The 16,521-nt window shown below is 43.9% G+C and overlaps 1 protein-coding gene across 3 annotated transcripts in view; it reads right to left on the bottom strand.

The window, feature by feature from the left end:
- The window catches only part of LOC143021454 (plexin-B-like), a 224,489-nt gene that overhangs the window by 50,278 nt on the left and 157,690 nt on the right, over positions 1–16,521 (bottom strand). For all 3 annotated transcript variants that reach the window (XM_076178947.1, XM_076178946.1, XM_076178948.1), the window contains exons 5-9: positions 15,881–16,246; positions 14,804–15,442; positions 11,002–11,280; positions 8,993–9,627; positions 3,123–3,318 (exon numbers count right to left, since the gene is read on the bottom strand). In XM_076178947.1, the coding sequence (XP_076035062.1) occupies positions 3,123–3,318; positions 8,993–9,627; positions 11,002–11,280; positions 14,804–15,442; positions 15,881–16,246 (2,115 nt within the window). The remainder of the gene's footprint in view (positions 1–3,122; positions 3,319–8,992; positions 9,628–11,001; positions 11,281–14,803; positions 15,443–15,880; positions 16,247–16,521) is intronic.

Here is a 16,521-nt window from a genome sequence, read left to right as displayed (position 1 = left end):
ATGATGATGATGGCAACAATATAATGGTAATGATAATAATAATAGTAATGATCATAATTATAATAATAATAATAATAATCATAATAATAATAATGATGATGGTAACAATATAATAGTAATTATAATAATAATTAATAATAATAATAATAAAAAAATAATAATAATGATGATAATAATAATAATAATGGTAACACTATAATAATAATAATAATAATGATAATAATAATGATAATAATGATGATAATAATAATATTAACAATATCAATGGTAATATAATAATAATAATAATAATAATAAGAATAACAATATTAATAATAATGATGGTAATACAATAGTAATGATCATAATAATAATAATAGTGATAATATAAACACGATAAAGATAACAATGTTAATAATAATCATATTAATACTAATAATGATGATAATAATTCTTGGAGTGATCTCTGACACAATTCTTATTGAACTGGATGGCCTGTAGCGTTCTGACGATCTGTGTCGTTGATCTCTCAAAATTGCAGGATTTTTTCAAATAGTGAAGTCCCCCCAATACTGATCTGTTGGTCCAGGATATGCAGATTTCAATATTTCTTACCTCGAGGTTGTTTGGCTTTAAAGTGTAACCACTTTGAAAATTAAAAGTGTCTAGTTTTACGGGAATATGTTTTTAGCAATTACCAAAGTCAATAATAGCTAGATAAATTGTACAAAAACTACTTCGTTTTATATTTGAATTTCAAGTTACATCGTCTGCTTCGGCCATTCTCGTAAAACCTAATCGTGGCGCCACCCGCTTGGTAGTGACGTCAGTTATTCTGTTAATCCTTTATGCATCATCATTGTTTTTGATAAACAGTGATTGAGTAGGGTGGTGCTGCAGGCTATTTAATATCAAATTTGGGAATTATGAAAATGAAGAAGGAACTGCTGGGGGAAAATACGCGACTGGGAAGAAAAGAGGAAGAGAATAATACTTTAATAACATATAGAACTCAGAAAGGCAGGAAAAGAAAGCTTAGGATAGCCGTACAGAACATCCACGGGGAACTAAAAGATGGGGCTAGATTCTCTTACAATAATACTAAAGTTTTTTTTTTAAAACATATTGTTTATGGAAATTTATTCTTAAATTTATCAGATAGATAAGCTTAGAAAAATAAAAACAGGAGAAATAATATGTGAATAACAAAGAAATTACATAAAATGAATACAACAAAGGTAAATATAACAAAACAAGGCAGAAGTTATGGCGTTCAGTATAGGAGGAAAAAATTGTCATTTGCTGGAATGGATTGGTATGTTTTTATCAATACTCGTAGTAAAACTTTCGTTTTTGTACAGTGCGTAAACAATCTAAATGGATATAACTTGCCGTGTAAGGAATAACTAGTTTTATCTAGTAGTAACAAATCACTCTAATTATCCTTTTTATTGGCACACTAGGGCCGAGATGAAAAAATATCTGTATCACGTTGTAGACATCATTGTTTACAAAGCTTGTGGCATCTAGGATGCAGAGTGTGAGCGCGATGCAGGATTGTCAATAGTCACATTGCAAAAATATTGAATGCGTCACGTATATAACTCTTACTTTTTTGAGCGCCCAAAGACATCATTTCAGAACTAACATGGACACGTAAGCACCAATGACGCACCAATTTGAAATCTTCTTCAGAGAGATATTTCAGTTCTAAATGATAACCCTTAATCATATCGTTTATTCACACATCTTGCCTGTTGTCAAGAGATATCTAAGGAGTCGAGACTACTCTCAAACGAGGGAATCGTCTGTTTCGCTACAGGACGAAATTACCAATTGGGATGGCTTGGGTTGGTATCCATCGTGACGTCATCAGAACTAATATCAAGAGATGGCGCTGTATGCTGTATTTTAGAATTTAGCAGACGACATATATTTTCGTCAAAAAGTCCCTCAAAAACTACTTTTGAGATATTTCTTTTAAACATGGTTCTTATGAAAGCAATATTACGAAAGAAAAAATGTGCACCTCGGCATAGTGGTTATCCGTTAACATTACGAACGCTAGAGCTGTGCCTCTTACCAGAAGAATTTTATTTTCTAATTATGGAATTTAATGTTGTATGAAACCCCTACTACGAACTTGCTTCCTATCAGATGAGACTCGATGAGAGAGAGAAAGAGAGAGAGAGAGAGAAGAGAAAGAGAGAGAGGAGAGAGAGAAAAGAGAGAGAGAGAAGAGAGAGAGAGAAAACAGAGAGAGAAAGAGAGAGAGAGAAAGGAGAGAGAGCGAGAGAGGAGAGAGGGGGGGCGAGTAAAAATAATCTCAAAACATATTTGAGTACCTCAAAGAGAGATCAACAAGCTTATCACCCACAAACACACACACACACAAACACACACATCATTCAAAACAAACTCGCTCGTTCTTAACCACACACGTACTCCCCGGCCCTTCTTTATCAACACACAAGTATTAATTACTCTCAGAAGTTGATATTTTCCAATTCGCCTGCGTAACTATGAGAACGGTTACCATGGTGACGCTGGAGGAGGAGGAGGAGGAGGAGGAGGAGGAGGAAGTGGAGGAGGAGGCGGAAGAGAAGGCTCGCAAGCTATGTTGTGCTTATCCAAATGAAGATATACATTTCTTCGACTTTTAGTACTTAATTCTCATATCTAATTGAATAATAATCTTTCCAGAAAGCAAGAAAACATGAAAAGTTTGAACTCAATAAGTGAATGATTATGGGATATTTTGTTGGAGTAACGGTGAAGAATTGCTACATCTCGTTTAGATAAATGAAAATGAGGTTTCCCTGCGGAAGGAGGAGGCACCTTTGCCCTAAGTGCTTAGATAACCAGGATAGGAGACAGGCACTGATAACCATTGGGGAACGAAACCGGGTCCTTGGGCTCGTGAGTCGCGACACAAGCCTAACAAGCCACAGCCTCAAGTTAACCCATTACCCCCTTCCTTAGCTGGCGGGTTTTTATATTTGATTCTGTCGCCAGACGATTTTATAAACTGTTGTGAAAGATAGAGGTAGAAAGAGATAGGGGAAAGAGAGACAGAGAGAGAGGGAATGAGATAGAGAAAGTGAGAGAGAGACCAATTGGTCTATACCAACCCAGAGACTCACCTCAATGACGAGAGTATCTCCTTTGTACAGTTTGATGTACCCGGGGAACTGCCTGTAGGAGGGGTCCTGCATATAGACAAGGGAGGCTCTTGCCGAAGACCTCAGCATGTGTTTCAAGTTCCGGAGTGCGGCGACGTTGTCCATGAGGAACCCGACGTCGAGGGCGATGGTGTGGCCGTAGTTCTGCCGTGGAGACCTGCGAGGACAGAAGAAGGGAAGCAGAGTAAGGGCACGAGGTCTGCCGGATGAGGAGGAACAGTGACGGCGGCGGAGGCGGCGGCGGGGTTGGGAGGGATGAGATACACGTTATTGATTGAATAAAGATGAGGACAAAAACCGAAGGCATTTCAGGCGCGATTATTGAAAGGAGGTTGGCTGGCTGGCTTGCTGACGCGTGGAGGGAGGAGGGAAGAGGAGTACGGGGGAAGGGGAGGGGAAGGGAGGTGGGAGGGGGAAAGGAGAGTTGGAGATGGGAAAGGAGCGAGGATGAAGGGAACAGTAAGAGGAAGAGAGGAGGGAGGAGGAGGAAGAAGAGAGAAGGGGACAGGAAGGGGGGAAGAGGGGGAAAGGAGGGAGGAGGGATGGAAGGGAGGGAGGAGGGGGGAAATGGTAGGAGTAAGGGAAAAGGGGAGGAGGGGAGGAGGGGAAGTAGGAGTGGGAGGGAAGATGACGAGGAAGAAACAGGGGGAAAGGGAGGGAGTGGAGGGAGGAGATATTGGGCGAAGAGGAGAGTAAAAGAAGAGAGGTGGAGGGACTGGGGGGTGGGAGTTGAGGGGGAGGGAAAGGGGAGGGGGAAGAGAAGGGAGGGGAGAGGGATGGGAGAAGAAAACCCAGGGAGGAGTGGAATGTAGGAGTGGGGAAGTGGGAGGATTTACGGGGAGGTAGGAGGGATATAGGGGTGGGTGGGATGGAGATGTGGGAGGGAGATGGGGAGGGATGGGAGGGCGACAGTAGGGGGATGGGAGGGCGACAGGAGGGGGATGGGGTGGTGTGGAGGACGAAACAGAAATAAACCTGAAGAAAATAAGCACAAGGAAAAGAAAATGAAATAAAGGAAAGAACAGATAAGGAAAAAGGCGGAGGAGGGAGGGTGGGGGGAGAGGAGAAATGAAGAGAGAAGAGAGATGGTAAAGAAGGAAAATAAAGATGGAAAATAAAGAGAGCAAAAGGGGGAGGGAGGGAAGAGAGAGAGGTCAAGGGAACTGAAATGACATAAAGAGAACTTAAAGAGAGAGAGATATAAAGGAGAGAGGAAAGGTAAGGGAAAGGAAGGGAGGAGAAGAAAGGAAATGATGGGAAGGTAGGTGAGGGGAAAGTGTGAAAAACGTGTTGGGAGAGGGAGAAGGTAAAAGAAGGGAAGAGTAATGAAAGACAATTAAATTAAATCAAAACAATATATTGGAAAAGAGAGGGAAAAGCAGAAAGAAGGAAAGAAGGAAATGATGAGGGGAAGAGGCAAAAGGGGACAGAGGAAGGAAGAAGGGAAGGGAAGGGAAGGGAAGGGAATGGGGCAGGGGAGGGGCAAACAAAGGGAAGTAAGGGGCACTTAGGAAGGGGCAAGAAGAGAAGGGCAAGAAAAGGAAGGGAAGGTACACAATATATTCATATGCATTTCAGACAATTTTATTCAGCTGTAAGTGAAATTCCCTAGATACATATGTTAAAGCTATACAGAGGGAAAAATAAAAATAAACAAACAAATAAATAAATAAATAAATAAATAAAGAACCAGTGGAGGACGAGGAGGAGGACGAGGAGGAGGAGGAGGAGGAGGACAAGGAGTAGGCAACAAGAATGTTCGTGAGGAAGAAAGACTGAAGTAGCCTAGATTAGGTTAGGTTAGGTTAAATTAGTTAACAAAGCATGTAGAATGAGGAGGGAGACGGGTGAGGATGGAGGGGAAAGGTAAGTTGATAGGAACGCGTGAGAGAGAGAGAGAGAGAGAGAGAGAGAGAGAGAGAGAGAGAGAGAGAGAGAGAGAGAGGAGAGAAAAAGAGGAGAGAGAGAGAGAGAGAGAAAATGAAGAAACAAAGGATGGAAGGAAGCAAGGTCAGAGAGATGATAAGAGAGAGGGGGATAGACTAGGAGGAAAAATGGGAAGAAAGAGGAGAAAATGGAAAATGGGAGTACAGAAAACGAGAGAAAATGGGAAATTCTGAATTATTAGACAAAGGAAGAAAAAATAAACGATAAAAAAAAAAACGGGAGATAGTAAGGCAGGAGAGAAAAGGACGGAAGATAAGAAGATAGAACACACGAAAAAAGACAAAAATTTCCATTGAGGGAGAAAATATGAAGAGAGAGAGAGAAAACAAAAAGGAAAATGTGCACCAGGAGAAAAGATGGAAAGAGGAAAAGAATAAATGATGAAAGAATAAATGAAAAGGAGAATATAAGGAGAAGGTGTGAATGAAGCAAAGAAAAGGAAGAGAGGAAAAGAAAGGAAGAAGGACATGATAAAGACAGGAAGAGTAGATGAGAAAGATGATAAGAATCAAAAGGAGAAAAGAAGCTGGCTAAGAAGGGGTGGAAAGAGGAGGGGGAGGAGGAGGGAGATAAAATGGGGAAGAGGAAGAGAGAAGAGGAGGAAAAGGAGATGGAAAAGTTGGAGAAGTAGAGGTAGAAGGAGAATGGGTATATTAATATGGAAGAGGAGAAGAACAAGGAAAAGGAAGAAGAGGAAGAGAAGAGGAGGAAGAGGAAAAGGAAGGGGAGAAAGAAAAGGTGAAGAGGTAGAGGTAGAAGGAGAAAGAGTAGGTTAATGTGGGAGAGAAGGAGGAGAAGAAAAACAAGGAAGATGATGATGAAGAGGAGGAGGAGGAAGAGGAGCAAAAGGAGGAAGAAGAGGAGGAAAAGTAGGAAGGAGGAGGAGGAGAAAGGAAAGGAGGTGGAGAAGTAGAGACAGAATGAGAAAGGGTAGGTTAATGTGGAAGAAAGGTAGGAAGAGAATAAGAACAAAGACGAGGAGGAGAAGGGGGAGTAGGAGGAAGAGGAGGAGGAAGGGGAGTAGAAGGAAGAGAAGGAGGAAGGGGAGTAGGAGGAAGAGGAGGAGGAAGGGGAGGAGGAGTAAGATGAGTGTTGGGGAAAAAGTGAGCGAGAAATTAATTGAAAAGACGCAAAGAATGGGGAGAAAATACGAGAAAAGGGCCTGGAAGGGGATGCTGAAGAGAAAAGAGAGATGAAGGGCAGAGGGAAGGGAAGATGGAGACGGAAGAGCTGAAGGGGGGGGGAGGGGGGAAGAAGGAAACGGAAGAACAGCGGAGAGACCCCCCCCCAAAAAAAAAAAAAAAAGTAAAGAAGAGGGAAAAAAATGCCCATTGGAAGTCGGCTGAAAATTGGTTGGGGGATGGGGGGGAGAGGGAAAAGTGGAGGAATTACAATCTGGGGGGGGGGGAGTGAGGAGAAGGGAGGGGAGGGGGGAGTGGAGACCATAACTGAAGCCAAGGGAGACCGAAATGGAAGGCAGGAGGAGATCATGGAGATCGGAAAAGGCCGAAATAGGAGAAGGAAGAAACCAAAATTTGGGGAAGGGGGGGGGAGGAGGAAACCGAAATGAAAAGAGGAGACATAAAACTAAAAATGGGGGAAGGAGGAGATCACATGGATGTAGGGGGGGGGAGGAGACCAAATTGGAGAGAGGGAGGAAAGCAGACCGGATAAAGGAGGGGGGAATCAAAAGGGGGAGATTAGATATATCAAAAAGGGTGGGGAACGGGGGAAGACCCATTTAGAAGGGGGAGAGCAAGATAAGTGGGGGAGATGAAGACAAAGGAAGGAGGGGGAGAGTGGAGAGAACGTCAGCAAAGCAGTTGAAGAGAAGGAAAGAGAACTGGTAGAGAACGAGAGAAGAAAATGAGAAAGAAAAGAGTCGAAACGGAGATAATCAAAATGGCTGAAGAGGAGGAAAAAGATGATGATGATGAAAAAGAAGATAAAAAAAACAAGATGATGAAGAAGAAAAAAGAAGAAAAAGAAGCATATGAAGAAGAAGAAACAAAAAAGGAGAAGGAAAAGGAGAAGAAGAAGAAGAAGAAAAAGAAGCATATGAAGAAGAAACAAAAAAGGAGAGGGAAAAGAAGAAGAAGAAGAAGAAGAAGAAGAAGAAGAAGAAGAAGAAGAAAAAGAAGAAAGAAGAAGAAGGAGAAAAAGAAGAATGAAAAAATAAATGAAAAACGAGGGAAGGACGATGTGAGAGGAAATGAAAGGAAGAGGGAAGCGGAAAAAATGGGGAAAGCCAGGAGGGCAACGAAAATACAAAAAGGTAGAAAAAGAAATACAAGGAGAGAATGGGAAGGTGGATGGAGGAACAGAGAAAGAGGGCACGAGCAGGCCAAGGAGGTGGAAGAGGAGGCGGAAGAACAGGGGGGAAGAAGAAGAGGAAAGAGAAGAAGAAGAAGAGGAAGTAGTGGATGAAGAGGTGGAAGACAATACGGAAGGAAAGGAAGAGGATAAAGATCAAGGCAAGATCAAGGGAGGGGAGAGGAGTAGTGACGTGGAGAGGTAAGAGGAAAGGGACGGGAAAGGGTAAATGGACGGAGTAAGGGGAAGGGAAAGGGGAGGGAAAAGGGGAAGTGGGAAAAGATGAGAAGTGGAATGGGGAAAAGGAAGGGAGGTTAGGGAGTATGAAGTTAAAAGAGGGGGTAAGGAAGGCAAAAGTAAAGGAAGGGAAGAAGGGGTAGAAGGGGAAGGTACGTAGGGGAGGGGAGGAGAGGGAGAGGAGGGGCAGGAAGGGGAGGAAAAGAGAGAGGAGGTAAGGACAGGGAAGGAAAGGGAGGGAGGGAAGAGGAGGGAAGTGAAGGAGGGGAGAGAGAGGAGGGAGACGAGGGGAAGGGAGGGGAGAGAGAGGAGGGAGACGAGGGGAAGGGAGGAGAGGGAAAGAGAGAGGAGGTAAGGGCAGGAAAGGGAAGGGAGGGAGGTGAGAGGAGGGAAGTGAAGAAGGGGAGGAAAAGAAAGAGGAGGTAAGGACAGGGAAGGGAAGGGAAGGGAATGGAGGGAGGGGAGAGGAGGGAAGTGAAGGAGGGGAGGGGAGGGAGAGAAGATGAGGGTAGGGGAGGAAGGGAAGGGAGGAGAAGGAGGAGAGGGATGGGAGGAGGAGGAGGAGGAGGAGGAGGAGGAGGAGGAGGAGGGGAGGGAAGGGAAATGCAATTCAAGAAGATCTGATAGATGGAGAGTAAGATACAAACTTCCACGTAAAAGCAGTCTTTGATTTCAAGTGGGTGGTTGTATAATGTAAATTAATAAAATGAGATAAAAAAGTTAACGTATTTCAATTACATTCTTATGAAAAAAAAAAAAATCTAGTTGATATACGTGTTTTTGATTCATTTTTAGATATTACATGGGAGTTGTTTTACATTTATTTCCTGTGTACGATGAATCTGCGTTATAACCCCATCAAGTGGGCGACAGAGAGAGAGAGAGAGAGAGAGAGAGAGAGAGAGAGAGAGAGAGAGAGAGAGAGAGAGAGAGAGAGGGAGAGGGGGAGAGAGAGAGAGAGAGAGAGAGAGAGAGAGAGAGAGAGAGAGAGAGAGAGAGAGAGAGAGAGAGAGAGAGAGAGTCTTAAGACGAAGAAAATAATGAGGAAAAGCTGAACATAGACTAAGAAGTGGGTAATGTCAAATGACTTCTTCAATATTGAGGAAAACTTCTTGGTCATATAGGGCTAGAATAAAGAAGAAGAAGAAGAAGAAGAAGAAGAAGAAGAAGAAACAAAGAAGAAGAAGAAAAAGAAGAAGAAGAAAAAAACAAAGAAGAAGAAGAAGAAAAAAGAAGAAGAAGAAGAAGAAGAAACAAAGAAGAAGAAGAAGAAAGAAGAAGAAGAAGAAGAAGAAGCAGAAGCAGCCCAAACTCAAAATCAAAATCCGGCTTACCTGGAGACCTTGTGCGAAGACTTGACCCTGGCATCTCTCGAAGTCCGGAGGAGCTCTCCGGAGTCAACGACGGCCTCTCTGCGGTTCCTCAGGAGAGCCAAGAGCGTTTCCCTGTCGACTGGAGGCGAAGGGCACTCCATCTGCGTGCGGTAGAGGACCTTACAAGCCGTTGTATTGAGGACCACGTCATGGTACATGACCATCATCCTCGGGGCCTGGATGGCATCCAAGTTCGTCCCGTGCACGGTGAGAAGTCGTCCACCCCGCCAAGGACTCTTCAAGGGCTTCAATTCCAAAATGGTCGGGTCTGGGGTATAAGTGAAGGGCGAGGGCAAGCTTCTCTTGGCGCCGTCCACCGTCACCTTGAGCTTCCGTACCACGAGTCCTATTCCTCCTGCAGCGCCTCCTTCGGCTCCTCCGCCGGCGGCTCCGACGACGGGAGACGCTAAGGTGGCGCGGCTGGTGATGCACACGAGGCGGTGGGAGGACGATTGGGTCTTGTTGATGACGCAGGGGAGGTTGTCCAGAGTGGCCGAGACGTGGGAGCCAACGTTCAGGAAGCGGCCTTCGATGGATAGGATGGTTCCTCCTGACATAGGCCCAAGCAAAGGCGTCACCGAAGTCACTGAGATGTTCTGGAAGTTACAGGGAAAAGAAAATGTTCATGTAGTTGAGGATGTGGCACGGTCTAATCATGATACTCACCAGTACTTAAAACAAATAGATGAATACATAAGTAAAATAAAATAACATTGGAACAATAAATATATGAATATACCCTTTGCTTCCACATCCCTCTTCCGCCACTCCTTCCATCCCTACACAGGCAAAACACTCAAATGTCGAATATGAAAAAAAAGGGAAATGTTTCTATTCATTGTTCAATGCCGTACATATTGAGAAAACGTCCTAATTTTCCCTCTTACCCGGACAAAAGCCCCCCGGGACAACCGCATCCCTGGGACAATCACCCCCGTTGGATAACCACCGCCACTATAGATGGCCCAATCCACTGTACAAATGATTCAAGCAACCCCATTCACATACGACCATCATTGTGTATTTGTAAATAATTTCCCTTGATGTTGATCTCTTTCATATGGTAATCACAACAGCCAACCCCTTTGTGATCTAAAAGTTATATTAATAATATGATGTTTATTAAACAGGAATGGCTGGAATGTGCGTACATACATGCATGCATACATACACACATACATATACCGACAGACCTCAATCCCCTTATAGGGGAGGTGGCCAGCTAAGGCATGCACCCACCTCCCACCTATCGCACACCCATGCAAGACCCATATATTTTTCCTTTTATTTCAATTTCTTATAGATGGAGGGTCATCTCTTTCTCCCGTCCACTGTCTGGGTCAGAAGCAATGCAACAGGACAAAGCACCTCCACAGCAGGGCCCAACAGCACAAGCTGGTTTATCCCTACAGCTTCATTACATGGCGTCTCTCCCTCCTCGTTCATTCGCGAGTAATGAAATGTAAGTTTATTGTATATGCCCAGCAAGGAATGACAGCAATGAACTCGGCTCCGGTGTTGACTAACATGTTGAAGGGTTGCCATGACATGCAATCACATATAATAACTGAATGTATATGAGCGACAAGTGAAAAAACTCCTGAACCAACGCACGTGTCTGCGAGTGAAGAATTATTTACAATTAACACTGTGACAGTTGGATGTGGATAGTGCGGTCCGGGCCATTTGTCCAGTGAATTAGGTGAATTTTAGCGGGGATCAGTTGCCCAAGGGGGCAGATGTCCTGGGAGGTGGTCAACTGTCCCTGAGGGCAGTTGTCCGGGTGAACTGTTGTCTGGGAGGAGGGGCCGGTTAGCCGGGGGAGGAAGAAAGCATCCGGGGTAGGGCAGTTGTCCGTGGGGTTCAGTTGTCCTAGAACCATTCCTTCTCCACTAATCCCAGTAATTACTACCCCCCCTTTCTTCTATCCCAAGGTCAATTACCACCGTTTTACAAGCGCATCATCTTACCGTATACGTAAACCTGACGGTGGAGTGTGTGGTGCCTGCGTTCGTGGTGACCCGTACAGGTAACTGGAGGTTGGCGCCGCTCCCGCCCCGCTCCAGCAGGTGCTGTGGGGCGGGGCCCGTCTTACAGGTGATCTTCACCGACACCTGGTAATCGACGACCTGGCAAAGGACGTCGCCGATGTATACGTTGCCTGTCACATCCTCCTTGCGAAGTCCCAAGTTGCTGCCTTCGATGGTCACGAGGGTTCCTCCTTCAAGAGGGCCGACTAAAGGTTGGATCTGAAAAAAATAAAACTCAAAACTTTGAGACGAAGGTTCTTGTTAGAAAAAAAAATACATTTATACATTTTTGTCGGCGTTACAGAAGAGGTCCTACGAAGTTCGGCAGAAGTCTTCTTCGGTTTCGACTTCATCACGTCTGCTAATCTCAAATCTCCTTCGTGACTTCACCTCTTCGGCGCGATATTGTCCACATGGACAGAAGCGCTGGTTATTGGCGACAAAATACAATACTGAGTCAGTTCTGTACCTCCTTTTATTCGCGTAAGAGGTATCTTAGGGAAATTTAGTGACACCCCCCCTATGGGGCAGAGTCACGCAGGATTATTTCATGATTATAGACTCACCACTCAAAAAAGAATGCTGATCACTTTAAAGTTCTATTATTCCTTTTTCGACCGCCCTCCTCTCTCCTTGACCATCTCCTTCTTAGGCGCGATTGTCCCGAAGGATGGAAGCGCTGGATTATCTCATCCACAGCAAACGACTCCTTTTCAACTCCTCACGTGCCTAGTGGCACTTTGACCTTATATTTCCACTGCCGTCATGTGATTTTATTTACTTGAGGGTGAACTCTTCGGTAGCTAAGTAGGCTGAGCGTTTCTGTGTCTCTGAGCACAGATCTTTGGTCTTTGAAAAGAAAAGAAAAGAAAAGAAAATATATATATATACATATATATATATATATATACAGTATATATATATATATATATATATATATATATATATATATATATATATATATATATATCACGTTAAAAACCACTGTTGGAGTAGAAAAGACTGGAGACGGGAATCTATATATTTCGATTGCAAACTGCAATCCTCTTCAGGAGATGTCGAAATATATAGATTCCCGTCTCCAGTCTTTTCTACTCCAACAGTGGTTTTAACGTGATTGACAAATATGTGATTACATTTTTCACCTGTAATATATATATATATATATATATATATATATATATATATATATATATATATATATATATACATATATATACATATACATATATATATATATATATATATACACATATTCCCTCTGACCTCTGCCACCACTCACACACACGCACATACATACATACACACACACACTATATACAGTATATATATATATATATATATATATATACATATGTATAATTATGTGTGCGCGTGTGTACACGCGTGTAAAATAAACCATTTTCCCTAAGAATAACAGTAAAAACAAATAACTACTTTTAGCGACCGTGGATTCCATCACCAATTAATAAAGACGAAAGACTTCTTCGGTTGAAAAGGCGAGTTCATGAGACGAAAACCAACTCCAAATCACCATTTAAAAAAAAAAAGTCTATTTTCTTTCCAAAAAGTCGTAAAATTCTTTCTGAATAAGTTCTGCTTGCCTAAGGCTGATCTCCGCGTCTGTATTTATCATATCTGGAGAACAAACACACAATATCAAACATACATACATATACCAAAGGCTTCTTCCCCTTTACAAGGGGGGTAGCGAGAAAAACAGAAGCATAAAAACCCCTCCCACCCATTCCATCCCCAACATACTCCACTCCCCTCTACCCTCTTCCCTCCCTCTTATCTTGGCACCTCCTGGATGACGGGTCATCCCTGCATCTTGTACACTGTACAAGATAAAAAAAATGAATAAAATAGAATAACAAATAAATGAATAATATAAGAAGTAGACCACTGTCTTATGTTCTTTTTTCCTTTTTGTAAACGTCTCCTGCATTTTTTTTTTTTTTCAAATTAAGTCAAAGATATTTCTATTCCTTTCCCGTGCACAGGACTCTAGGTAGATCTGTTGATCAGTCTTCCTTTCTACTCAAGTTGGCAACCCTCCTCATCTACTCTTGTGAAGCAACATGGGTGACTTATTTATCTACTACCGGTGTAAGCAAGTCATCATTAGCACATTTTCTTATCTTTTCTATCGTCGGCCTTCTAGGAAGATATCAATTCGTCCAACTACGGCATTAATTCAGCAATCCATTTATATTACATTTGCAAATTCTCCTCACTACAATTGGTCTGTCGTTATCAAATTATGATTAATTAGTATTTTTAATTTCCTGACATTCAATTATGAGAACTCAACAACAAACTTAGTTCCTCAATGAAGACCTCTTTTAATTTATTTTCTTTATTGTCGCTGCGTGTGTCTGTGTGTGTGTGTGTGTGTGTGTGTGTGTGTGTGTGTGTGTGTGTGTGTGTGTGTGTGTGTGTGTGTGTGTGTGTGTGTGTGTGTGTGTGTGTGTGTGTGTGTGTGTCTGATTCACCATGGTCTTGGATCACGTGTTGGACTCGTGATCGACAGCTATTTCCCTCCCGGGAGAGAGCTCAGAGCTCATATGACCGATCTATGGGTAATGGTGTGACCTTACACGCACACACACACATCCAGCCCCCAGCCCACGAGAGTTGGAGTAACGATTCGCAGCGCAGCGATACTGAAATAATTTCAGCCCTGGGCAGGATTCGAACACGGACCGATGTAGTGGCGGCCGGGAACTCTACCACTGCGCCATCGAGTTTGTGTGTGTGTGTGTGTGTGTGTGTGTGTGTGTGTGTGTGTGTATGCGTGTGTGTGTATCGATTTTTTTTAACAGTGATCCAAATAGTTTTTAATACTTGGACTTGAGGGCGTGGGAGAGGAGAGGAGAGGAGAGGAGAGGAGAGGAGAGGAGGGGAGGGGAGGTGAGGGGACGGGAGAAAGGAGGAGGTGGAAGGGGAGGGGAAGACGTATGGGAAGCGAAGGAATATGGGAGAATGTTTGCTTTTAATTATGTCTCGATGAAGAAAAAATCTCTTCAATTATTTTCATTGCCACTTTGCTTCACCCATCTCCTCCTCCTCCCCCTCTCTTTCCTCCATTACCTAGTGACACACTTTATATACCCTTTTCTAGCTAAGTAATTAAGAGTACAATTTCATTTGACTAAGGCGTAAGAGAAAAAAGTCTAAATGCCAAAATCATTTCCTAATATTCTTTTCTAAAGAATAATTTTCCGTTTCCAATATTGGAGATGTCAGAAAAAATATCCCCGGCAGAAATAAAAACAAAAACATTTTTGAGTTGAACTCCAAGAACTTCTTTCCTTCTTGCCGATCTCACAAGCTCGTGCAACCTCAACCTGTATTTACTTTTCTCCCTCTGTCATCACGAGCGCCTGAGTATTATTTCCCCCATCAAGGATTCCCCAAAGACCCCTATTCTCTCAGTTTTCCCCCAGATTCCCCCCAGGTTTCCCCCAGATTCTTTCAATTTTTTCCGACAAGTTCTCTGATTTCTCCCCAAGATTTCTTTAATTTTCCCCAAAGGTTCCTCCGAGGTCTTTCCCAGATTACCTCTAGTTTCCCTAAGGGTCCCATTTAGCTCTTACCCAGATTTCCCCCGGTTCCCCAACCTTTCCCCCTAGGTTTCCCATCAGATTACCCCAAGTTCTCGCTCGATCTCCCTGGTCACGCCGAAGTTCTCCTTATCTCCCCTCCCCTAGATGGTGATAACTTATCAACAACTTACCATATCAATGCGGGGTCTTGGGCAGTCGAGATGGACAGGATCGCTTCCGCAGTGGGACGAAAAGGTGCAAGAGCCGCCGCACCAAGTGCACTTGTACTTCTCCGGTCTCGTGACGCAGAGGGAACAGTCCTGATGACCCCGGTGCCCTCCGAGGATGGAACACTTGTACAGCGTCAGAGTGGCCGTGTCCACCAAGTGCCGGTCGTTCCACCGGAGCGTGACCTTGGCCTCGTACTCGGGCATCTCGGCCTCGTAGCTGTACGAAGTGGCTTCGCACACCACCACCTGGCTCCCGGCACTTTGCCCGCCCTTCTCGAACGCCTCGTCCTTGTCCTCCGTTTTGGCGCTGGAGGTCACGTGGGCAGGAGCCAAAGCGGCCACTACCACTGGGTCCTCAGGAGCACCGTCCATCGGGGGCCCCAGAGACGTGGGGCCCCCCACACGTGCCCCGACAACCATGTTGGCCCCCTCGATCGTCACAACGCACTGGAAACCCAGCTGTCCCACCTGAGGAATCGGCAAGTTATCCACCTGGAGGTTCAGCTGGGTGCGGGCACCATCGGCGACGAGGAGCTCCGTCTGGCCACCGGAGAACTGAGGGCAGAAGGAGGCCCCGTGGGTTGGCAGGGGGACCGTGTTCTGAAAAAGGGGAAAGGAGAGGGTCAAACCTCACGGTAGCATGGGGCTTGTGAATAAGTATTGGATAATATACTCGTATACATACATACATACATACACACATACATATATATATATATATATATATATATATATATATATATATATATATATATATATATATATATATATATATATCTCGCACTGTGTCAAAGTGGAGAAATTTAGTTATATTAATTTTTTTTTTTGTCATTTTCATCCAGTAAGGTTATCCGCAAAAAGCGATGTGGTCAAGCATGGAAGAAGAACATCCTCCCCTATTTCTTATTCCCATTACACGCGTCCCTTCCCATCCACCTGTGCGAAAATGTCACCCTATCCCTTTCCCTAACCGATTCAGCCTACGAAAGCATTTGTCCAAAAGAATGTCTCACTACAGTGACTGCCTCGTATACTTACGTTCTCCCCCGATACAACGGTTCCAGTGCAGTTGGAAGCGTTGTGTGTACACACGTTGTCGTAGACACACCAGTTGCACGCCCAGGCGCTCCGGACACAAGAAACGCACATCGTATGACGCGAACAGTCGTAGAAGGCGAAGGTTCGAGAGACGAAGTCCATATTCGTCTCCGAAGACCTCACGCTGAGAGGGACAAGGGCGTGGTCTTTGTGGTTTGTGATTGGCGGACGTTCGTTCAAGGGCGGAGTCTCACAAGAGAGATCTGAACCCGTGACAATGGCGTCCAAGGGAGGTGCTGTTCCAAAGACGCAAAGGTACTTCGCTCCTGAGGGCAGTTCTGGGAGAGTCCGGATGGTGAGCTGGACCTGTACAGGGCGAGAAGACAAAGGTTTACCAACTGATCCTGAGGAAGGGCAATAAGAACACCGTTACATATTTCTGTAGGGTTGAGGTGTTTTGTCTTTGAAACTCGAGAAAAAAAAAATATATATATATATGTGTGTGTGTGTGTGTGTCATTCTGACATTTGGAAATAAACTCTCCCACTGGGATTCGAACCCTCGCCAGACAAATGATCTCATTCTTATGAGGGTCGGGCCGAGACGAGATAGGGTCTCGACCACCAAAGAACGTGTTCAAA

This window comes from Oratosquilla oratoria, chromosome 42 (genome assembly GCF_046742065.1).
Source record: "Oratosquilla oratoria isolate Oo_2021 chromosome 42, ASM4674206v1, whole genome shotgun sequence".
Taxonomy (NCBI): Eukaryota; Metazoa; Arthropoda; class Malacostraca; order Stomatopoda; family Squillidae; genus Oratosquilla; species Oratosquilla oratoria.
The sequence above is the reverse complement of the archived record's forward strand: the minus strand, read 5'-3'. Positions and strand labels throughout refer to the sequence as shown.